Raw genomic sequence first — 26,117 nt, forward strand, 5'->3', positions numbered from 1 at the left:
CTTTCTGAAGCGTTAACTTAGTCACTGTGCTCCGTCTCTGTACTGACTGCAACATCTTTTTGATTACAATTTTTGTACAATCTTAATGACTTTGGTGATCGTCTGACTTTTCCTGTGCCACTATAGGATTTGGTACACACATCCATTGTCCCCAGAGAATGAATTGTAATTATAGCTGCTGAGCAGCATTGGGTTGGGGCCAGGCATTTTGCAAAGATTGCTCTATATGTGACAAAGAGATGTTTAAAGATGCTCTATTTGACTGAACTAGTTTACACGAGGATGGAAGTGTTCTGTGGCCTCAATTGGATCATTCAAATCATCATTAGCCCACAATGCCTGTTAAGGAAGTCTGGCTTAAGACTGGACCTATGTGCAGAGGTTTTGTTTATTTTTATTCATGGGAAAGCAGGTTTCCTCGTAAGAAAAATAATAATTATAACTTTGGCCCCTAATAACATTGATCCCCTTACCTTCATCCAGCGCCGTCATCAGTTCAAAATATCAGTTTAACTTTCAGTTACTGTCAACTAAGATAGTGAACATGGTAAACGTTATACCTAATAAACATTAACGTATAGCTCAAAGCACTGCTGTGTGTAAGTACAGCCTCACAAAGCTTGCTGCATTGCTGTACACTCAGTCTGCTTTCATTTTCAAGCCTACTTCATCCTGTTCTATAGATTGTATTGGGTCTGTGGGTCTCTAGTAGTCACACACTGCATTACATGTTTTTCTGGGCATTTCCCAGCAATAAGCTTTTCAACATGTTGAAAGTTTTCTTCTGATTTGTTGTCTCTTGTGTTTATGCAGATCAGCGACCTGCAGGCCGATAACGAGGAGTCCCAGCGAAACATTCAGCAGCTGAAGAAGAAAACCCAACGACTCACAGCAGAGCTGCAGGACACCAAACTTCACTTGGAGGGCCAACAGAGCCGCAACCACGACCTTGAGAAGAAACAGAGGAAGTCAGTATGCGCACACACACACACACACACACACACACACACACAGTCATGTTTGAGAATCTGCCATGGTCACATAACATAGACTGTGTAGGGTCCAGTGGTGTTGCCATAGTATCAATAATAACTACACTATATTGCTAAAAGTGTGTAAAGCACGCCGCCACTTCACAAATTTGCTCCTAGAAGAATTGTCATAAATTCCCATGAACACAGTCCTAAACCTTGTAGACAGCCTTTTCAGAAGAGTTGAAGCTGTTACAGCTGCAAAGGGCAGGCCAACTCCATATTAAACCCTACCAATTAAGAATGGGATGCCATTACCCTTCATGTGCATGTAAAGGCGGGCGTCCAAAAACTTTTGTGAATATAGTGTATGTTGTGTTCCTGATTGTTTATAGCATCATTTTGTGCAGAGAGAACAGGCAGGCTAGGTCTCCAGTTAATTTGTACTACTGCTATACTTAGCATGGCCCATGCTGTGTAGCTGTATATGTGTTGCTGAATATGCATGCTGTAGTTAAAACACGGGTGATATGCACAATCTTCTTTGTGACATGCTAAGCACATTTTCAGTGAATATATTTTTCATGAACTCACTATGCATTTTACTTCTCAAATGTCATCAGAGCTGTGCACCATTAGAGTGTTTTGACAGCAATAATTAGTGGAGTGTGTGAACATGTGTGTGTATGTGCAGGTTTGACAGTGAGCTGAGTGCAGCCCAGGAGGAGGTGCAGAGGGAGCGGAGCCTGAGGGAGAAACTGGCGCGCGAGAAAGACATGCAGAGCGGAGACGCTTTCAGCCTCCGACAGCAGTTGGAGGTTTGTGTCGTGGGCTCCAGTTTGTGACACAAAACTTGGTGGTGTTTTTTTTTGTTTGTGGAATCACATACAGGTTTGCTGTAGTTATAGTGGGATTTTCCACTCTGTGGTGCCCATTCATAGTTTATTTTCATGCCCATGGTGACAAAAGTGGAAACACTCACAGATTTGTCCCACCCACTGAATCCACAGTAGAAGTTATAAAGACTATCCTTAAGCCAGGCGCTCACCTTTGTTTTTTTTCAGGCTAACAAACCAAAAGAAATTTCCAGTGTTACCTTTATACTATACTTTATCTTTATTTTCTTTATTTATAATCAGTCGTTAAAGCTATAACGTGAAAAGAAAACAGATACGGTGCAAAACTGACCAACAGGACATATGAAGCAAATGTTGCTAAATGGAATAAACATAACATATGATGCATGATTGTAGCTGTTTGCAATGAAAGTTACCTTTTTATTTTTCTGTCATTTTGTCTACCTACATTTTATAAGGTGACTATTTAAATCCAAGAGGTCCAGATTTTTTGCTGCACCATTTCATCCAATTGAAAAATTTACTGTACAGGCTCATGCAACATTTTATACACTTTGCCTTGTAATTTAAAATATTTTATTTGGTGAATGGAAACGTTTGGATCATAAGGGTCTGTAGGTTTGTAATGCACATGTCCATACAGCAAGTTGTGGAAATATTGTGTGTCTCTGTTCCTTCCTTAATCATGTGTATGTGTCTGTTCCTGTTCCATGTTGGTACTTTACCTCCCTGACCGTCCCGTCCTCTATGTTCTGACTGTAACCTTCCGTCCTGCAGGACAAGGATCTGGAGGTGTGTGCACTCAACCTGAAGCTGGACCAGCTGGAGGCTGAGCTGCAGGACCTCAACTCCCAGGAATCCAAGGATGAAGCATCGCTGGCCAAGGTTTGCTTTCTTTCTTTCTTTCTTTGTACTCAAACTTTGTACTTAGTCAGAAATCCAGTCTGTTATACAAATACAAACCCACATTAAAATGAATGTCAACTCAGCCTATTCTAGTTCTATTTTATTATCTTTGTATTATGAACGTGGTTGTGTTTTTGTAATTTTTTTGTTATTCAGGTGAGGAAGCAGCTTCGCGACATGGAGGCCAAGGTGAAGGACCAGGAGGAGGAACTGGACGAGCAGGCCGGCACCATCCAGATGCTGGAGCAGGTACAGACAGAGCACTGTGAAAATATTCAACACAACACTTTTATCTCTCTTGCGCTCTTCACCAACTCCAGAGAAAAATATCTGTCCCTCCAGCCACTAAATGCTCCACTGCAGTGTGTTCACCAGCTAATCTTACCTAACTTTGTCCGTCTGCTGTTTGGCGCTGGAAAGATGCCGTGAGTTTATCAGAATTTGTTTAAAACTGAGCCATACAGTAAATGTGTTGTAAAAACAAAGCGATTAGCTAAAAGACACTATAGAGCTCCATAGAACTGGGGGGAACTGCAGAGTTGGTGATAATTTTCTCTGGGTTTTGTCTCTGAGCAACATCTTTCACTTTACACATTTGATTCAGTGGTTTTATAAAAAAAGCTGATTTTTGCAGCTTTAAAGGAATAGTTTGCCCCACACTTTGGCAATACTGACTATCTAGTCACTCTTGTGTCAGTTATGTGGATGGTGTTAAATGCTGTCCAGATAACTCCCTGGGGCTCTTATTTGTTAACACAAAGACACACAGCCAGTGCAGTGTTTTCTCAGAGACACTAACTGTATTTCCTGTTAGTGCTGGGAAATCAACTGCTGTGTTGCGTTGTGACTCACACTAATATTTTACAGGTGCTTTAATTTCAGACAGTAGGAAGAAGTTAGGCTGTTTTCAAATATGATATAGTGGAAAACTACTGCTTACTGTATCCAGCTGATAGAATCAACCAACCAATCAATCAAGTTTATTTAACACATGTACTAGGCTAAAGGTACAATCACAGTGAACTAGATACAGGGGGCCCTCATTTAGGATCCGAATGACCGGAGGGTAGAATCTCATCCTGAGCCTCTCAGTGCTGGCCTGGTGTATCCAGAGGCCTACCTTCTTCCAACCGCAGCTGGGAAAAAGGCTCTTAGCTGGGTGGTTGGGATTCTTATGATTTTCCTAACCTTATTCATGCAGCGCCTGATGTAAATGTCCTTTAAGCAGTGTAGAGCACCGCCTACTGTATGTTCAGCTGAATGAACCACTCTTTGCAGGGTCTTGCGGTCCTCTGTGGTGCTGTTTTCGTTCCTGGCAATGATGTTCCCGTCAGAACGCTCTTGAAGTTGCAGGAGTAGAAATTGATACCGGGAATTTCCTCAAACGTCTGAGGTGAAACAGTCTCTGCCTTGCCTTTCTCACCACTGAGTCAGTATGCAGAACCCAGGTCAGGCCCTCGGTGATGTGGACACCAAGGTACTAGAAGCTGTCCACCCTCTCCACAGAGGAACAGTTGATATTAAGGGGGCCGCAGTCCACTATCAGCTCTTTAGTCTTGGGGCCTTTCCGAAACTAGACCTTTGCCACTTCCACTCCGACACAGAGTGAACTCGGAGTCACCCTCACAGCCAAGTCGAGCTCCCTAACCCACTTGGGTGTAAATACAGCGGACAACTTTCGGACGAACTACCCTCTCCCCCCGGAGTAAATGTGATCTGACGTTACCGCCGCACTCTCTGCTAATATGTGTATCAAATAAACAACAGTGGTATTAAGATTCAGGATTGATGTCGCAATAACGAAACTGAAAGCATTTGTCATTCATTTTGTGTTTATATTTCTTTAAGAACCTGACTTTAGATATTGACAAAAATTAAATATTATATTCTTCTATGAAAAGACTGATATTTATTGTAAAGAAAAGACTATATATTTGGACCTCTTTATCTTAGCCGATATGAAAATGCTACATTCACAAATACAACATTTCAATATAAATCAGAAATTATGAAGCATTATATAGTCTGAAGAATTTAAAACAGTTCAAATGTATAAAGACTTAACGTGATCCCCCTGTGTATTCCGTTGTGTCATGTTCTATTATTCTGTTGTTTGCTGTAGGCTATTTTGTTTTGGCTGAAGATTTTCGTATAAGATGAATACGATTCAATAAAAACAACAGTTGTATTGTCTGTCAGACAAGATCATTTTTTATTAAACACAATGTTGTTTTCCTGTGAATTGTGATATGAAATGTTAGTGTAATTTCAGAATATAAAATGTTAACCGGCGAAGTCACACAGAACGCAAATTGAAAGAAAGGTCCCCCATCGTGCAGCAAAGGGTGTTACACACCTTCAACAAGCCAGCATCTGCGCTGACTCGGCATTCGAGGGTTTAATAACCCACTACCACTCTGCCCTCACTGGTTTGGGATGGCACTCAATGTGGCGGACCCTCCACATGAACACGCAAACGGAGTGGAAGTATGTAGGGAGAGGGAGTAGCAAGCAGTTTTGGAAAGGCCCTTACTGACGCACCACCCATTGGTGGCTCCCCGTCTCCTTGAGATAGGCCTTTTCACTGTGATCTGTGATCAGGCACACCACAGCTGTGTCGTCTATAAACTGAAGTGGATACACAGTCGTATGTGTACAGGGAGTTCTGCGGGGCACTCGAAATACAGCCATGGGGTGCACCAGTGTCAAAGATGAGGGTGGACGAGGTGTGTCTACCCACCCTCACCACCTGGGGTCTGCCCATCACATGCACATCGGGGTGTTTAATCCCAGGTCCTTGAGCTTTGTGACAAGCCTGGAGGGAACTATCCTTTTAATAGCTGATCTGAAGTCAATGAGCTGATATCCCCCTGCTTCTAGTCTTTATGCTGAGCTAGGCTAACCTCATCCTGACCGGTCTCAGAACCCATGGGCTATTGTTTGACGACGATTTAGCCTCTCGGACAACGGCCAATGTTTCCGGGCTTCCAGTGTAGCCAGAGAATATCTGGGCCAAGACTTCCTCTTCTGTCCATCTGCTATTTTCTGACGATGATTTGAATGCAGATAAATTTTTAAAAAGCTAATATGTCTTGAGAATGATTAAAAAGTGTACACATTTCCCAAAATGTTGAACTAATATTTTAATAGCAAATCTGCAGCTTTTGATCTGCGCCATGGACAGCAACTGAAGTGCCAAATCTACAAACACAGCCTGCCCTGGGCTCAAACCTCCTCAGCCTGCTGTCTCTGACTATCAAACAACCACTCTACCTTTAGCCAGCCTACAGGAACAAAGTAGCTTACACTGTATGTCAATAACCACAGAACAAATAGCAATCAAGAAAAGCACAGTAACTCATTATAGCCCTACACAGCACAGCACATTCATATGTGAATGAATGGATGACTGCATCTGATTACACAATCAATTACATCAGTCAGTAAGTGCGTATTTTCTAACATTTGAAAGGTAATGCATATCCCTGATCCCGCTCCATAACAAACAGAGACCTGTTCTTACCCTATAAAAGTTCATTTTACGGCATTCAGTAACAACACTGCTAACTTCCAAATTCTGGAATTATGATATAGAATTATGACAAGCATGCGTTGCAGTTGCAATACTGTGAAAGTTGAGCCAGGTTCAACTACCTTGCAGAATGATCTTGCATTTTTTCTGCTGGAACTCTGTGTTGGCGCCCCTGCTGTGTCTCTTTGAACTTTGCTGTGCAACTCTCTGGTAGCGACAGGACTTTAGGCACAGCTTTGCCAGATTAAAGGCGGAATGCAGCGAGGATTTACCAAACTCCTGTTTCAACAACTCAACATTTAGTGTCAGGCCACTGACACATCATATCGAACAATAATGTGGCAGACACAGCTATGTACATGATTGCTCTTACCAGTTCATACATTATTATTCATACATACATAATACAAAATCAGCAAAGTGTTCCTTTAAAACATAATGAGAGCTGAGTGTACAATGTCTGTGTTTTTCTTTCAGGCCAAGCTGCGTCTGGAGATGGAGATGGAGCGTTTGCGTCAAACTCATTCCAAGGAGATCGAGAGCAAAGACGATGAGGTGGAGGAGATCAGACAGTCCTGCAGCAAGAAGGTAAGGAGGTTCATATCACGTACATCCATGATTTAATGTGTGGGAGAAGTAGGTGTAAAAACAGAAACCGTTACAACATTAACACAATACTGCAATAAATAAAATGCTAATTAAACCATTTCATTTTACTGCTTCTGATTGAATTTGCAATTTTCCTAACATTGGCGCTGATCAGTGTTAACGACTGAATCAGCCAATCAAATACTTATTAAAAGGCAACTTACAAGAGGCGGATTAAAAAAGAATGGCCAAATTGAAGCAGCAGAGACCAAAATATCCTGACATATAGGTCAAGTTCCAAAAAGCCTGCAAAATGTATTTATTCTAATTTTAAGACCAAAAATCACTACCAGTTATTTTTCATGGTTTTAGGTTCTTTTTTAGTCAATCACTGTTGTTGAAATGACAAAATCATTTAACTATTTGACATATAGCCTTCCTTCTTGCAGGAAGAATGCAGAATTACAGTTTTGCTCCATTGCTTTTCTGACATGTGCAACACACAAATTTTCTTAATGTGGCCCTTGTGGTTACCATCCAGATAGTTCCTTAAATAGTCACTGGGCCCTATGTTACACCCAACATTTGGGGGGAGTAAAACAATAGTAATGGTGGTAGTGGTACAGACAACAGTGAAAATGAATAATAATACTATTAATCATAGTAATATTAATGATAATAATAGGTCTAATAATACTAATAATCATAGCAGAGGGTGTTGAGCATGGGGAAAGCAGGAAGCCCGCAACCAGAAATATATCTCTTTAGTGATCATATTTCCCTGATTTGCTGTTTACCTGTTACCTGTCAGCAAAACATTTCCACTCCACTCCTTCCATCAGTATAACAAAAGTCATTTCATACTCAACACTCTGCTGCTCTCACTCTCTTCTCTCACAGAAATACAGTTTTCAATCATTTATAATCTACAGGGATTTCTACGTTGCCATTTTTAGTTTGCTGTCAACACTTCCTTTACAGATATTTCACAGTAAAAGCCTTCCGGCAGCTCAAGGGGCATTATCCCTCCTTTTCCTGTAGGTTCTTATAAAATGAAATGAATTAATTATACCAGTGTTTGAGTGAATTGTATGGCACGGGGTATGTCATGTTGTTACTGATGAATTAGTGCTGCGGCAGGTTTTTTATGCTGAATTTACAATGAGCCACTATAGTAATTCCATCCCTGGTAGGTTTAGTAACTAATATTCGTAGTATTTCTCTTTAAAAATAAATATTAGTTCAACACATAAGCGTACAACGCATTTCCAACTGTATTTATCATTGCATTTGTTAGATCAAGAATTTGATCCTGTACATATTTTAACTTTTTCTTGAGTCACATTTGTTTATATGTCAGTATAATGGCTCCCATTGGTGGCTTAATCAATATGGTATCAATATGGTGTGAGAGGGTGGTTGGCTGTTGGAATTTGGGTGCATCTTTAGCTTTGGTGCTATTACTGTTTGGATTTGTTTTTGCTATGACAGTGCTGACTGCCTCATCACTGGCCTCCATCAGTCGAGCCCTCATTAGCCCATGCATAATTTGCTTACACAAGCTGGGAGTACTACACAGTGTTTTCCAGTGCCATTTACATAGTGATGTATTATTTGATGATGGGTGAAGCTGATAAATAAATGAAAGAAAACTGCCCTAGAACCGTGTGTGTGTGAATACATTTTTTTTTTAAAGGCCTCGTTAGCCTCAACACAGAACCTTGCTCATTTCAAGGTACTGTGGACTGGACAGTGTTAGAATGCATCTATTTCTACAGTCAATGTGTGGTAACAAGATATTGGTTTACTATTCAGTAAGTGGGGTCAGTGTGTAGTTCTCACCCTGCGATCTGTCTGTCTGCGAGCTTACTGATGTCAAACAGTCAACCATTGGTCCACAACAAGATTTCTCTACAGATACTGACCAGGTTGCCTTGGAAATTGTTGGATTATTATATTACCATTAGGATGATTACGAAAGACAAAATTGCTGTGGATATTCACAAGGATTTCAAATTTAGCCCAATCATCAGGCAAGATCAAAGTGATTTATACTCCAGAGTCTAAACCCTTTCCCTTGTCAAAGGACTTGCTTAGCATTAATGCTTCAAGGGAAATACAAACCATTAATATGATTGTAGGTCATATGTTAATATGACCTATGGCCTTTCTTGAGGCATTATTCCCAAGACATATTTCTTTGGGGTTTTTTTTTGCCATGCTAGTGGCATGGCTCTAGAAATAGCAAGGTTGGCTGGCTGGTCCAACACTTCGATCCAGAATGAAATATCTTCACATCTGTTGATTTCCATAAAATGTGGTACATATGCTTGGTCCTCTTTGGTGATCCCTTGACTTTTTCTCTAGCGCCTTGAGCAGGTCAATTATTCTGTGAAGTATATCAACATCTATTAGATGGATTGGCACAAGACATTTGGTTCAGATATTGTTACAATTCATCTTGTTTGTTCTCCTCAACATTTCATCTAGCAGCAGCATCAGGTCAAAATTTCAGTTTGCTTTGGTTTAAGATCAGATACCTGCAAAACTAATAACATGTCCATCTGCATCAGTTTGTATTATGTGATTAGTGCTCATCAGCAAATGTTAGCATGGCAACACGCTAAACAAAGAAGACAACACTAGTAAATGTTGCAACATTACCAGAAAGTACAGCCTCACAAAGCTGGCAGCATGGCTGTAGATTGTTTGTCTTGTGAACTTATTACTAGCCACGACGTGGGAAGGTTCTGAGAACAGTCAAACCAAATTATTATCAGTTATTCATTTTGTCTTTTGTACATCTTTAGTAGTTTTGAGGCACGATTTTACAAGGGCTTTAGACTTTTTAAATATACATTTAGAAGTCTGTACAGTATGTTGGTTATTGTCATTGGTAAACAGCCATATATCCACTACTTTGTGTACTCCTGTGTGATCAGCACTGTGACTTAGTTTATTTATTAAGTGGGTTATTTTTTTTGTGTCTAGTTGAAGCAAATGGAAGTCCAGCTTGAAGAGGAGTACGATGAGAAGCAGAAGGTGCTGAAAGAGAAGAGAGAGCTGGAGTCGAAGCTTCTGTCAGCACAGGACAAGGTAACTACACTGTACATTGTGGTGTGGAGTCCAGTCGAAGAATATTCAAACATGTAAAGATAAGATAAGATCAGCCTTTGTTTCTCTCACAGGTGAGAAATTTCCACATTACAGCAGCAATAATACTAACGGTATCAGAAATCCAGAATAAATTATACAATATTAAAATTTAAAAACTAAATCTTTATACCTATAAAACAAATTACCAAAAATGAAACAGTGCAAGTGACTATATGCATGTTGACGTGCTTATCCTGGAGACTTTAAAACAGATAAAAACAAAATCCAATATTAAACAATGCAAAGTGACATTGTGTATAGATTTTCACTCGTCTCTCAGTTGAGGTTACTGCTTACTGCTTAAGAGTACTGAAAACACCTTGGTATGATTTCCTGCAACATCCCTCTAGAATATGAAACCTGAAGTCTGTCACTCACATGCCCATTTGGTTGGCCTATGTGCAGAGCAGGGTGGTAACAGAATGTTAATAATGTTATTTAGTTTAATGATAGAGCATGACTGCTGTTTAGGTGTGTGGGTGGAGATGTGAGCCTTTTATATGATTGAAGTCAGTCAATTAAACTGAGTGAAACAAATTTTTATCTGACTTTGCTGACTGCAAATGAGATGCAAAGAGAGCCACCAGTATTGATTAAGTTCAGACTGATGTCCAACTTTAACATCCAGACAATAGAGAATGCTGCAACCAAACCAGTCAAAATTTTATGAATCTAAAATCTGGGTGTCCACTGTGACCACAGAGACGTGTTGATCAGGTTGGACCCAGTGACTGCACTTTCCTAGTAGAGGTTTTTGTACTGACATAACCCAACACGACTTCATCAACAGAATCCCTTTTCTGTTTTCTAAAACACTGATCAGAAAAGGTCACCCCACCCAAAACCAGTTGATCAACAGATATTTAAGTCATTTGTATGTTATCTAATTTTCCCAAACAACTTTATAGAATATTGTTTATATAAAATTGGGTTGAGGTCATAAATTTTGAGGCCATTTTTAAGGCACACATGAAACAACCCTGAAGTGTAAGTGTAATGTTTTCTGATGCCGATTCTGTTTGTTCACATCAGCAATAAAGGAGACCTTCATATTTGATTGGATTTCCATCTGTACTGTATTTCCATCTAAAAGCCAAACTCTTTATTGTGTGTGTAAATTCAACTCAAATGGATATGGTACAACATTTAGGGATCGATCCTTTAAATGGTAAAATGGACTGAGTCTGTGTCTAATCCCTGATGTATCAACTGAGTCACCACTCTTCACTGTACCTGTTTGCCAGGTGAGAGGTGGTGACATAGAGACTGAGAAGCGTTTGAGGAAGGACCTGAAGAGAACCAAGGCTCTGCTGGCTGACGCCCAAATCATGTTAGACCACATAAAGAACAACGCACCAAGCAAGAGGGAGATCGCCCAGCTCAAGAACCAGGTACATCCATAAAAAACACCACTGTATGTATACTTGCATGGAAATAATATTACAGTAGAATAAACATTATAATCAAGCATATTTAAACCTTCAGTAAGCTCAGCTTAATGTGTGTGTGTGTGTGTGTGTGTGTGTTATATATATATATATATATATATATATATTTTGGTCATGGATTTCATACACTTTCTGGAATCAAACATCTAAATGCCAAAATCCTATCAGATGCTGGGACAAAATTTTATCAAATGGGGGTCCGTGGTCAAATTTGACTCAGTTTAGAGGTCCTTGATGTGAAAAGGTTTGAGAACCACTGGTCTAAACTGCCTGCAGGTGAGCGTGAGCGTGAATGGTTGTTTGTCTCTATGTGTCAGCCTTTTGATTGACTGGTGACCTGTCCTGGTTGTACGCCGCCTGTCACACCATGTCAGCTGGGATTTGCTCCAGCCCCGACAACCTTCTGAGGATAAACATAGAGTTATAGATAATGGATGGATGGATGGTCAAAATACTGTAGATGTTTATCCTGTCTGTCCTCAGAATCAGCAGCTGTCTGTACTTTCTCTGCACAGAGCATTTCTTTTTATTTTCTTACCCCACAGGCTGTTAGTGGGTTAGTTGCTTCTCCTTGTTTGCAGGAGGACACAGAGATTCAGCAAAATAAGAAAACACTGGATTTACATGATAAAAGCTGCCAGGCAGCAAAAAAACAGTATAAATCCTACAAAAATGCGACCGGGTATGTACAGAAAACATGCATCCTCCCTCTCACCGCTGGATGCTGGGCCCCTTTTTTCCATATAGCCAATTATTTAGTTGGACTATTTAAAGTGAAGAAAGAAGCTACTTTTTCTGCAACATTAATTTGCTAATAAATGTCCAGTTACATTCAGCAGCTCCTCTAAACATTAGCTGAGGCAAAGGCATGCAGCTATGTTTGATTTTATTCTATTTTATAAATTTATAATTAATTTTAAAATGTGCTAATGCTTTGGCTCTAATGTAGCCGCCTCTCTCTGTCCCGCCCACAGCATATGATTGGTTCAAGTAGTACATGTTTTTATGCAAACACTGCTTATGCCTCTCATCTCTCCCAAGTTTGAAAACCTCTGTTCTAGATGTCTCAGATTCTCAGTCGTCCAAGTCATAGTTTTTCAAGGTGGGTTAAATTAAGGGCAAGTGGACTTGGTTGAAAATACCTGAAGACGTTTTGCCTCTTATCCAAGAGACTTCTTTTCTGACTGACTGGCGACAATCGTTCAGACTTGGCCCTAGCCAGGAGCACTAACGAACCAAGTGGTATCCATCACCTTGATAATGAGCCCACAGAGGTTAAATACCTGGGGCTCCCTGCCGCTCAGTCAGAACTGAAGAACCTCTTGGACGCTCAACCATTTCTAGTTGCTCTAGATTTTACCCACTTTGTCTACTCTGGTCTGGAGCAGAAAATAACTGTATTTTCTCTGGAACCTGAATCAGTTGATAGTAAGGCAGAGTGACTATATATATAATTGATTTTCTTCCATTTGTGTGTCCATTGCAGCTAGAGGAGTCTGAGTTCACCTGCGCAGCTGCAGTTAAAGCTCGTAAGTCCATGGAGGTAGAGATTGAAGACCTACATGTTCAGATGGAGGACATCTCCAAAACAAAACAAGCGGTGAGTACAGCTTTCTGGATCCTCCTCTCAGCCTTTAAAAGCAGCATTTCTAACATGTCTCCTGGAGTGACACAGTCACAGGCTGCATTTACTGCATACCCTTTTTAGGAAAAAGCTAAAGTAGTCACAACATTTGGAAATGATCATCAGTGGTGAACACATAGGTCATTTTTGAGGCTTTTATAAGGCTGCACCATCTGTGGTAGTAGCAGGGTAGCAGAAGATATGTCAAATGATTGCCTTTAGCCAGAGATAGGGGTTGGAGGACACACCTGTTCCCTCAGAGCTCATCCTCTGTCCTCCTATTACTCCTTCTGTTCTATCTTTTCTGTTTCTTTTACCATATTATCCAGTTTTCTGAGTTAGGATCTTGTTTCCCTGCAAAAACACACACTTCTCTTTCTTCTGTCTAGATCAGTTCAGTTCAGTCTGAATGTTTCATTAAACAAAGTTGCCAAAGCAGTATGCAACAAAATCAAAAATGTTTGCAGTTAAATATGTAAATGCAAATGTAAATGCTCCGTACTTGTATAGCGCCTTTCTAGACTTTTCAACCACTCAAAGCGCTTTTACACTACATCTGCATTCACCAGTCACACACATTCATACACTGAGCCTAAGTGCTCAAACGGAAACTAACATTCACACTCACTCATACACTGGCGGAACAGCCGACAGGGGCAATTCGGGGTTCAGTATCTTGCCCAAGGACACTTCGACACGCAACCAGGGGGAGCCAGGGATTGAACCGCCGACCTTCCGATTAACGGCCAACCCGCTCTACCTCCTGAGCCACAGCCGCCCCATAATAAAGTGATAAGTGATAAATATGACATAACACGATTAATCCAATCAAAACCATTCACTATAGCATTTATTTATTGAAAATTAGCTCCCGTCACCCTGCACACAGAACATATATACAAATATTAAAAATTAGAATAGAAAAGAATAAAGACAATATATACAGTATATTAGTAGTGGTAATGTGCAAATCTAAAATAACAGAAAGTTCATTTATTTATGGTGGAGTGCAGAGGATGAGGTGGAGTTGAGGAGTCTCAGCCTGAGGGAAGAAGCTGCTCTGTAGTCTGGTGGCACAGCAGATACTTCTGGATCTCTTCCTGAGAAAGCAGCAGGGTGAACGGGCTGTGGCTGGGTGGGTACTGTCTTTTAGTATCCTCAGGCACCTCATCTCACAGATATCACTGATGCTTTGTAGATGGATACCAGTGATCTTCTGGTCAATGGTCTTAATAATAGTGAACTAATGAGCAGCATTATGAAGTCAGGAGTGTGCCACCATAATCATTATAGACTTCAAGACCTCAACTACAGTTATAATCAATTAATTTCAAATGCTATTTTAAATGTATTTATTACATTTACATAATAAGGTAAGGGAAAACAATAAACAATTGATATCTAGTTGGCAAATCCAAATTTTTCTATCAACATCCCCTTGACTTTTGTGTCTGCCTATCATATTCCTTTTCTCATCTGCTACACTTTTCAGTCTGGCACTGCACACATCCTTGATTTCATACAGTGGTAGACCAAAGCAGCTTGTATATTTATTCTGTTTGGCAGATTTGATCAGATCTAACTAGCTGGCAAATTAACGTTAGCTTCATTGGTTGGTTGAAAGCTTTGCGTCTACCTGACTTTTTAATATTTTCCACTGATTGAACGAAACCTGCATAAGCCTCTTAAATGCAACAAAAAAATTAAAGCAGAAGGAGTGCGTGTTGGAGGTAAATAATAGTTTGTTTGAAAGGATCAGGGATCTTAGTAAAGGTATGTTATACTCTAATGAGGTTTATGATATCAGTAGCTGAGATGGTTCGCAGAAGGACAACACAGCTCATGATTTTTAATTAGCTCCGCCGTTTCAGTGGCTGGCTTTGCACAAACCGCTGCTGCTTATTCTAGCAGCCCAAAACGCTGTATGGCACCAAATAGAGGCCTCTCTGTTTATCAGCACAAGTAGCATCAGTTGCGCTGCAACAATTGACTAAGGGGGCCCTGTGGAGATTCCTTATAAACAAAGAAATGTTAAAATCGAGGACCCACTCATCAAAACAACAGCTCTATAGGGCTACTAGAGGTCAAAATCATCACAGGGAACCTTTAAGTGAGGATTAGAAACTAGTTGTCCACCCACTGTCCAATAAAGCCAAGCAGCTTTTGGTCCTCTATTTGTTAACATTTGTTTGGGCCCACATTTCACGAGCAATGGACGATTCATCTCAACTATCATTTTGGTTGTATATCATGGTTGTTTGGAGATGTTTAGAGAAGTATTCCAGTATTTCAATTCAGAAGACCTTGGAAAGCAGATGCAGGGCCCGACAATAATGGTGAGTGCAAAAACATTAGTAGGCTATTTAAAAAATTAAAACAAATAAATTGCATTAGAAACTCAACATCCTGCAGTTGTTTTGCAGCTCTTGCGGCTAGTTTCAAGTCTTTTTCAACAGTTTTTACAGTCCATAAAATTGTCCCTTATCTGCCAGGACCTGCTATGCCTAACATCACTAACATCAATTGTTAGGCAGTACGTCAACAAAACATGAAGAAGAGAGTCCTTCTGTTTCCATTCCTGGACCATGGCGGACTGCAGCAAATGCTCCAAAGTTTGGCTTAGCTTCACTGAAAAAGAGAACGACACAGCGAAATGCAACACCTGCAGTAAGGAGGTTTAGTGCGAGGGAGGAAGCAGCTCCATCATGACAAAGCATTTACTTCAACACGGCGTGAATCTGAAGGAACACGCCATGTTCAATGTGTCGCGCTCTCAGATACAGCTAACAGTAACAGTCAGGTACAAAACATGTGAGCTGACGTTCACCTTTTTACTGAAGGGAAACGAATGATTTCTACAAAGACGAGTCCTCACTGACGCCCCTCTAGGGCAGAGACTTCCTTCACTTTAGCCATGAAGAGGAAGATGGGCTAGGAGGAAGAGGATGAAGGTCACCAAGTGCTGATGAGATCTGTGGTGAAGGGGTTCAGAACCGAGATTCAATAAGAAGCGGATTCGATAAGAAGAGTTGGAATTGATAAAATTTAAACAATACCCAAACCTAGTAGAAGGTGGAAAAGGAATATTGCAGAGATGTATCACCAGCTGTTTGTTTTGAAATCATGTCTTTGAGGACGACCTCTGTAGCACACATCCAGCCTGCTGGGAAAGTAAAAGGCTGTGAGAACTGATGACAGAAATGGTGCATAAATGTTTTTGTTTTGTTATGCAGCCTTCAGCCACATCATACATTGCAATCCATCAAAGATAAAATACATTCCCCTCTGATGGTCCACAGTTTTTGCCATTCTCCTGTCGTTCTGTCGCGGTAATTGCAGTGTTTGGAGGAATATGTCTTGCATTTTTTCAACAGCTTTATTTTTCCACAGAGAGCCACGGCAATCTGAGAGAAAAAGCCACATAATTGGCTTCAGATTGCACTGACGGTCTACTGTTAAATGTGCTAAATGAAAGTTTGATGCTACCGACTGTCAGGTTTTTTCTAACGTCCATCACAATATTTTCCCCAAGCTGCAGAGCTGGAGCTGCGTTCAAAGCTGGTGAATCTAAAAAAGGAAAGTGTGATATGTAAATGAATTTGCCCCAGATTCCATTTGGATATTTTTAGTTACTGAACTACACCTTGGTACATCTCAGCAGTGGGTGGTATTCATATAAATAGATAAAGAATAAATAAATCTTACCCTCATAATCCAAATTCATACTTTGAAGCTGTCTTTTGATTCAGTGATTCAGGTTAATTCTACATCCTGTTTGGACGGTTTCTCAATAAGATGGATGTGACACTGCCTGTCAGCTCTGCCTGTCCCTGACTCCTCATCCACTCACTTTGTGCAAATGTATTCATTAGCCTTTTCACATAGTCACATTAGTCATCATTTATTAATCCATAGCCTTGCACCACCAACGCCTCTCCCTCTTGTGTATATTATCCCAGTCATTACAGAAGTAGGATTACTTCAGCACAGACCATCCCCTCAGCCACAGGTACAAGGAAGTCTCTGCTAGCTGCTGGGCCCTGTGACCAGAGGGGGGCTGTGTAGTCCATCTTTATATATCACTTCTAATTCTCAATCACATATTATTGTATTACAGTGCCCAAAACATGATGTGCGTACCAAAATATTTAAATTGTGCTATTGAATTCATGCATACAATTATTAATTTGAAAGAATGAATTAAATAATTCAAGAGCTTAATTTAGCAATTCAAGAGGATATTTTGTGACCATTACATAGAGTTTTGGTGGAATCCCTTTTTAAAAAAATAAAAATAAATAAAATCTATAAAGATTCTACTTAAAATGAGAATTTTTATTTTATTTATTGAGATTATTTAATTTTATGCCAAGATTTATCTTATAACATTTTAATTGTCAGTAATTACATACCATTATATTTTTAAATTTTGAAACAATGTATCTTTTGATCTTGTTTGAAACGTTCCCATTATTACACAAAATCATCATATCTTGTTAAAACTGGATTTTTATGTTGTATGTTATCACTCTCCTTATTTTATATTAGGGATCCTTTTTTCAAAGTTACCCAGTTAATTTTCCTAAAATGTGCATTATTATTAATGTATGTCTCATGCTTCTTTAACAGTTATCCATAATAGATGGATGTTACTTCACCATAGACATATGACCAAGATTGGTGTCTCACCTCTTAAATTTAAAATATAAATTTTATTAAGAAAAAGCAACCTATGAGTAACTGCCTGCTTCAGAAATCGTAATTGTGCAACAGTACAAGAACATTTGACTCACTGAGCAAAATGTTTAGAGAGCTTGACCCTGTGTGAAGCACAGATCCTGTTTGATGAATTTCAGTTTTTTTCCCTGTCTGTAAATATAGATATTTTGGTTTAGATGAACCAGCTGCCATCTTGTGTCTAATTTTGTCTGCCATTGAAAACACAGCTGGGTTGTTCTATTTACAAATCTCTTTGATTTGCTTTCTGTCCATCAGCTCGAGGAGCAGCTGAGTCGTCTGCAGAGAGAGAAGAATGACCTGCAGTCGAGGATGGAGGAGGACCAGGAGGACCTGAACGAGCTGATGAAGAAACACAAGGCTGCTGTCGCCCAGGTCTACTTTTCTCCTCTCTGGCTGTTTCACACACAAATATGGAGTCTGTTAAGAAATCACTTCTGAAAAGCAGGAAGGTTAAATAAATAGCTAACTAATAGCTAATTACCTAAAGAAACAAGAGCTAAAATACATTTCTAGAAAAGCTGGAAGCTAAATTGTTATATTGGCAATGGTTTTCACTTCTCACTCACTCATCGTCAACCACTTATTCTGTGTACAGGAGGGATTGAGCCAATCCCAGCTGACATCAGGCGAAAGGCATTTTCACTTCGATTGCAATAAACTGTTGAAAAAAGCACAATATTTGAAAAAGTATAAATGGTGCACAATGGTATACAACCATAAATGGCATTAAAGAGCATGTTTTAACATTTTAATGTTTTTTTTAGCTTAAAATATCTATCTTTTATTTTGGGAAAACTACATCCATCCTGTTAACATACAGTGACCTTTTATTTTGAAAACTGGCTCATCTTTAGTTTTATGATAAGGTTACTATCTTGGAAATTACACTGTGTGTGTGTGTGTGTGTGTGTGTGTGTGTGTGTGTGTGTTATGCCTGCTGGGACTTAGAATGAACTGTGTGTCAAACTGCACTAATTAGCTCATCTCAATCAGCTGTGTGTAGGGCAGGGGCGAGTCATCCAAATACGTTGATTTGCACAACGTTCAGTTAAGTGTCTAATGTCAAAATGTGTCCAAGTGAGCAATTTGAGATGTCCACCTTTCTGCCTCCCTGCTGTAAGTTCTGGTCTCAGGTAATATGGAAGTCTAAAATTTCCTGGAAAACCTTGAATATTTTGGAAAGTATGAAAGTTATCAAACATCTGAGAAACCAGAATGTCCTAACTGAGCTGAATATTTTGATATGGGAAATGGTGACATTACAGCCACTCTGTTATAAATGATCATATAAAAATGTATTGAAGCACTGTATATGTTATTACATAATATAATTTTGTTGAGATGGAAAAGCACACTATAGAACATCGAAACTCTGAATCACATTGAAGCATATCATGGTATGTTACCGCCGCCTGTAGATGTATGAAATCAATGGGACTGTATGTCGCATCACCCACGCGTGCCTGCGTGTCCTCGTGCACATTCAACGAGATTAACTAAATGGGGACACACTCATAGAAAAACGCATCCATAGTGCTACTAGAGGTCAAAAACCTTTAAGGGATTCCCATACACAACCCGGTGTTTCCCACAGATTGGCGGCAGGGGCAGTCGACTGTCACAGGTGTTATGTTCTGCTTTTAAACACTATACTATTCTTTGTGGGGTTCATCAATAGTGATAAATGATCAGTATATATTTTATGAACGTTAAGAATCGTTAATATATTATTACTTTTAGTAGAAGTACCATTTCTTGAGATTCAGCAAAAACATGTGGCGTTAACCTCGTTCAAACAGCAAAGTGTCCTAAAAGGACTTTAAATTAATTGTATAATTCGGCAAAACAGATATTGTAGTCTACCTACCGAAATTTGCATCCACCTATTTTCTCAGTATAGCAGAGCGTTACCTCCTGTGAGGTGTCACGTCACTACACCTCGTGGGAGCAAGGCCTGATCATTGTTGTAAACTCACAGTAAGCTCACGCAGTCTACCGCAGGTGACTTGATAGTGCTGTTTTTATTCCCCTATCAAGTCGGCGAAAGTCAGCCAGTTATCTCAAACGCACCTGTAGACTACCAGTTATACGATTTATTCGACAGCTGTTTTCCAAAGTTAACATAGCTCTCCTTATTAGCTAGGCTCCTTACATGCTTGCTAATAACTGTTTTGAAGATGGGTGACCGACATTGACAGCGTTGTGTCGGACAGATTTGTGCAGAGGTGTTTATGATACTAACCAGTTAAATTCACAGATGGGTCTGTTGTCCGTGTTTGCGAGAGAGAGAGACAGCGACCAGTGAGAGGATGTGCGGAGCGACTATGCTATGTGCAGCGCTGCAATCAAGAAAGATTTTAAAATGGGTCGCCAAATTTACTTGAGCGGCTGTTAATCTACTTGGGCGGCCCACCCAAGGAAAGCCTATGTATGGGAAACACTGCAGAACCAGTGCAGTACTGATTAATTCTGCAGCTAATATTGTATGTCAACAATAAAACTGAATCATCCATCATAAAACAGATGGATGACATTGACTGCCTGGTGTATGCCTTTTAATAAAAAAAGCAAAATGTGCCTAATATATCAGCAAGCTGATATGTCAACATTGCCACTACACACACACACACACACACACACACACACAGTCTAGCCTACATGTTCCACGTATCATGTCATGTGTACGATCATATTATGTCAAAAAGCAATCCCAAGTTCATTTGCAAAAGATAAAATCTCTGGATCAAGCTTTACATTACATCGTTTTAACACCATCCATCCCTGCCAATTGGGTCATTTTTGAAAAGCGGAGGTATTTGGCAAGCACACAGCTCCCATTAGTAGATGTATATGCAGATGAGCAGCAAGTGGAAATGAAAGTGGAGTAAAAGCTCTTCCTTTCCCGCACTGATGGAATGATGAGTGATCTGCCTCCACTGGCTCCAAATGAATCCATCCTTCTTGTCTAAATTGAAGCAGCTGAATTCCCGATGGGACTTGCTGTAGCAGAGTGCTTCATCTACTGTGGAGAAAAAAAAGCACTCATCTCAAATATTTCACACAGGTTACATTGAATTGAGATTTATTGATATGCTTTCACCAGACAAAAAATGTTTCCAGTTGATTTATTTGTCTCAGCAATGTCACTGTAATGTCGTCATGTTTCACTGGATCTGCCTGGTATATTTTCATTGTTTGGCATTTGATTTGGATATAGATTTTGGTTTCTAGGTTTTTGTATACTCTGCACTCTATATAATGAGGATGTACTTGTTGATATGAAATCCTTATTCATTCTTCTATCAGACAGAATAAAAGAAGGTTATCCACCTACAGTATCATATTGCTCATTGACTTTGCTTCTTTCCTGTGTTTTTCAGTCGGCCCAGAACCTGGCTCAGATCAGTGACCTCCAAGCCCAGCTGGAGGAGGCCCTCAAAGAGAAGCAGGAGGTTCAGGAGAAGGTAGATGCTGGCTTTCTTCTCTTATCATATCACTAATGTGACAGGGACAGCCACATAGTTCTGTTTTAAGAGGGAATGCCTGTGCTCTTAGTCTGCAGAGAGAGGATCAAGAGGAGATGATGAGGACACATTTCAAGGGTCACAATTTTTTCAGTCCTTCTTAAATATGCCAATATGTACAATGACGAGTTATTGGATGCCATAATCATTCATACTGTTTGAATGTGTCATTAAGATATCTAGTGCTCTTCCACTGTAAGTGATGTGGAATAAAATGAAGGCTGAGAGGTTTTGAGAACACATAGTTCAGTTTTAAGCCAAAAAAGTAGAAATAGGATATCAAACCTGTTGAACTAAAAACCTATAAACTATTTAAAGATATTTATAAAAATACAGTGGCTCATTTTGTGCATAAATGACAGAACATTAAAAGAGAAATTATCTTTCATTGTACCACGTTTGTGTCAGTCTGGTTCAGGATCACTGAGACTAGTTCTGGCTTTTTTTGATACTTACTGTAACTCCAAAGAGTTATCGTTCCAAACCAGGATCATGACAGTAATTTAAAAATGTTGAAGAACAGTAACCACTTTATTTATGGTATGCAATTTATGTACGTGTGTTATTGTGTACTTGTGTATTTTGATTTGAGGATTTGCCACTTTTCTTTGTTTTTATGACAGAAACAAAATATTTTAGCATCTTGGACTGGACGAAACAATCTGAATATGTTGGTTTGGAAATTGAGATGGGCAAATTGATCGATTAGATTAGAAATGTAAACGTATGACAACAGTATGACAGTTTCAGTCTCATAATGCAGGCCATCCCCCTCCCCTGACACAGATACGTAGAGTTTCCTATGCCGCAGTGGCTAGTAAAGAGTCCCATTTACAAACTTGCATGAATGTGCAGTACTGCCCCAGCCCATTTCCTTTGCCTTTGGTCTCTTGACAAATACAACCCTTGATGTAATTGATGTGTCATTCAAGCAGGATTGGCGCTGGCAGTATGTGACACAGATTGCCAGCTTGGTTTCCCAACTCAGACAAGCAATAATGCTGAACATGCTAGGGCTGTCATCCCCATAAGGACTGCTGCTGCATGAATCTTTTTCTCCATCAGACACAGCTGTACCTGACAAATCAAACCCAACCGGAGAGGGGAGGGGGGGGGGGGGGGGGGGGGGGGGGAGTAGTGTCCCATCCTCAACCGACACAAGGGATATGTTGTCTATCTGTCCCAAGCCCTGCAGTCTTCCTTACAATGATACCATCCAAGATCTCAGTTTCAGGGCAGTTATTTCCACTGGGAGCAAGAGACACTCCTGCAACGTCTTTAAAGCTAAAGAAACATGAACACACTCAAACCAACTTTTTATTATACCTTAGTATATCTTAGTTTATTAAACCTCAAGCTATTCTCTACAAAACTCAGCTTCCCAGGTTTGGTACCATCGTGGTTGTACAGAGACCTAAACCACAACGCGTGCTCATCAGTGGTGGAAGTACTCAATTCTCATACTTACGTAAAAGTACAGATACCACATGAAAAATGTTACTCAAGTAAAAGTAAAAGTCATCCAGTATAAACCTACTCAAGTAAAAGTAAAAAATTTACTGTTAAATTTACTGTTGCTAAAAATTCACTCAAGACAGGTTTATATACAGCATTATAAGTTACTGTCGATCACAATAAGGAAAACTGAGTTGGTAGAGGACAAGTGGATACTTTCTATACTGTGGAGAGGATTAGCCTGAGTTATTGCTCTGCTGGTGTGGTAGTATCTCCTTCAGACACAGAACCCTGTTTGGGCTCTTTGTGTATGTTAGGATGAGACAAGGAGGTGGAAACCAAAACTAAGTGACTGAACACAAAAGCCCATACAGAAGTCTCACCACAAATCCACAAAGATGTTAACTTCAGCACTGGCTGAGGCTGCCTGTGTTTCACTTGGGTCTGTGTGACCTGCTAAAGCCGTCTGGACTGGGTCTGTGCTCATACAGGCTGAGGCTGGATGTGGATCGGCTGTGCTTGTACTGGCTGACTGGCTGAAGTCTGTTCTTGTACTGGCTGATTATCCAGCATTTTCTATATATTAATGTTATCAGCTGCATCAGGCCCATTCAAACTGGCTCTTCCAGGTTTCCTTCAATACATTTTCAAATAAAAACACCATTTGAAATGTGCATCCGTATAGCCCAGTCTATCCCGCTAGTCAGCATTTTAATTTTCAATAGTCAATGTGAATCCACTGCTTCCCATCTTGCGTTAGTCTAAAGTTGTAACTAAACCTTGACTGAGAGATGGATAATCACTATCTTGTTTTTAAATGATGTATGAGGAGTGCCATCCCATCCTGTCTGGACAGATGTGTCTTGCTGGAATGCTCAAGTGTCATTTTGTGCGCACGCATATGAATGCATTTCCACACGCAACGTGGTCATCTTTTCTGAGCTACAGTTTTTTAAACGCCGTGGCCGTCTGGCTTTGTTCAATGTAATAAATTGTTTATACTTATATTTCACTTTAACATTGTGTAGTCACGGTCCATTACTTTTATTTGCTGACATCAGACTTTAAGAGCAGAGAACACATGTTTACCTGACTGCGGTTCCATTGAGTTTTTTGTCTCCTCTGCCCAGAAGGATAGTCCCTCTTTATCCTCTGATCAAAGTTAAAAAGTAAACATTAACACTCACTTTCACCTTTGACATGAGTGAAGCGGGGTCTTCGGCACTGCGCGAGAGTGACTTGATTACTATCACTGTGTATACCAGTATACCATCAGCTGATTAGCGCAGAGTCGGCTTTATCAGTTTCACATTTGTTTTTCATTGCTGCTCCAATCAGGTCCACTGCATAACGATGTATCAATGTCTCATGCAGAATGTAACGGAGTAAAAAGTTGTTATTTGGCTTATAAATGTAGCAAGGTGAAAGTAAAAAGTTGCAACAACTAAAAATACTCAAGTAAAGTACAATTATGGAGTATTTGTTCTTGGTTTCTTTTCACCACTGGTGCTCATCAACCGTATCTGGCAACCCACCCTGTAACAGGAGGTGCTACACAGAATTATGTGGTGGATAGGGACTGTTTTATTTATATACTGTATATAATTTGAAGTTTTATAACAAGAAGACCAACATCAAACAGAAGCAAAAAGAAAGACAAAACATAAACGAACATGCAGGAAACCGAAAAGCAAGGCAGATATTTGGCTACAAAAATTCTGTAAGTGTTAGCAGGTTGATACAGTGTTAATCAGCAACAAATAGTTAGTAGTGATAAACATGGACATTTCACCATGTCCCAGATTGCTGTACTGTCTTGTGGTGGTTTTGCATAGGCAGGTTATTTGGCGTTTACATGTTCATAACCTGACATGCTAGATCTAGAGAAAGCTTCAAATATGCAATATTCTAAATACTTCTAATTCTCTACCTTGTACCATTGTGACCTAAGAGGCTAAGGTTTTTAATGCAACCAAACTCAACTTGGTTCAGACAGAGAAGGATCCTTTACAACTGAAAACATCAACAACCGAATTGACAGGAATGAAATTCTAAAGACTATTGTACTGTAATGGACTGAGAGAGTGTTGTAAATTGTATGGATATTTTTGTCTTTTGGACCAAAAGCTATGATATCTGTTGAGTCCTGATTAGATTACATTTAATTTAATTTAGGAACTTTTGGTCATGGAAAAAAATTATTTTAAGGGAATAAAGGGTGCTCACGTCATAAGGATCAACTGTTATGTAGAGCTGGGTGTCGTCTGCATAGTGATCATCTACAGTGTTTACAAATGATAACCGTCATAAAATATAAAAACTGAAGAGTAATGTACACAGGACAGAACCTTGCAGCACTTCACATGGAGTGTGTGTGTGAAAAGAGAAGCTTTGAATTGAGACAAAAAAGATTTGATTTTACTACAGCTAGTATAGTGACATAAATGTGTGTATCTTTGTTTCTTAGATGCAAGCCCTCCAGAGCCAGCTAGAGTTTCAGGAGCAGTCCATGGTGGAGAAGTCCTTCGTCAGCCGGCAGGAGGCCAAGATCCGTGAGCTGGAGACCAAGTTAGAGTTTGAGAAGACCCAGGTCAAACGTCTAGAGGTGAGAGCTACGAGTGGAGGAGTGCTGGTGGGGGAAGAATAAAAATTACCATCTGCATGCTCCCAGGGAGAAACTGAAATCCTCTCTCTCCTACTGATAAAATGGCCGCTCATTTTTACAGGTTCAGTTTAATAATTACTTGCTGTGCAGTGTGCCCACCGCAAGGCACATTCCCTCTGCTCCTTGCCCTCCAAAGTAAAAAAAAAATATATTTATTTATTAAATGTGATTTTAAAAAACAGATTTCTTGCCTGTGGTGGATTGTGCAGAATTTAGAAAATATACCCAAGGATTAGACTCCTCCTGCCTTTTGGTTGGCTTTTTATGGCTTCTCGCCAGCATTAAAATCTGCAGTGTGTAAATATTTCAGGTTGCAGGAGTAGTAAAGCTCATCAAAGCTGGAGGTAGAAGAACTCAATCAATACAGATGTGAGGAGGCACAGTCAACACCCACTCAGTATGTGAGATATGGACAGCGCCGGTGGCTAATGCAGGAGCTCACTCACTTGATAAAGTGTGCTGGCATTGATGCATAGACTGAATACAGACTTACTGAGTTAGAAGACCTATATAGGAGTCACCTGTTAAAACACTGCTGAAGACTGATATAGATGCCATTAAAGTCCACTGCGCTATTCCAAAGCATTATTGATACAATAAGCTACTTAGCTACAGTAGCAGTTCACATTGGTTTCTGACTGGGTTCTGTGT

At 39.9% G+C, this 26,117-nt stretch overlaps 1 protein-coding gene across 1 annotated transcript in view; it reads left to right on the top strand.

Annotated features, from left to right (window-relative positions):
* The window catches only part of LOC123986237 (unconventional myosin-XVIIIa-like), a 161,135-nt gene that overhangs the window by 114,950 nt on the left and 20,068 nt on the right, over nucleotides 1-26,117 (top strand). Inside the window, 11 exon segments of the mRNA XM_046074387.1 lie at nucleotides 814-968; nucleotides 1,666-1,789; nucleotides 2,606-2,713; nucleotides 2,891-2,983; nucleotides 6,744-6,854; nucleotides 9,846-9,950; nucleotides 11,255-11,401; nucleotides 12,945-13,058; nucleotides 18,078-18,194; nucleotides 21,203-21,286; nucleotides 25,269-25,406. Of these exon segments, the coding sequence (XP_045930343.1) occupies nucleotides 814-968; nucleotides 1,666-1,789; nucleotides 2,606-2,713; nucleotides 2,891-2,983; nucleotides 6,744-6,854; nucleotides 9,846-9,950; nucleotides 11,255-11,401; nucleotides 12,945-13,058; nucleotides 18,078-18,194; nucleotides 21,203-21,286; nucleotides 25,269-25,406 (1,296 nt within the window).

Source organism: Micropterus dolomieu, linkage group LG17 (assembly GCF_021292245.1).
Source record: "Micropterus dolomieu isolate WLL.071019.BEF.003 ecotype Adirondacks linkage group LG17, ASM2129224v1, whole genome shotgun sequence".
Classification (NCBI taxonomy): domain Eukaryota; kingdom Metazoa; phylum Chordata; class Actinopteri; order Centrarchiformes; family Centrarchidae; genus Micropterus; species Micropterus dolomieu.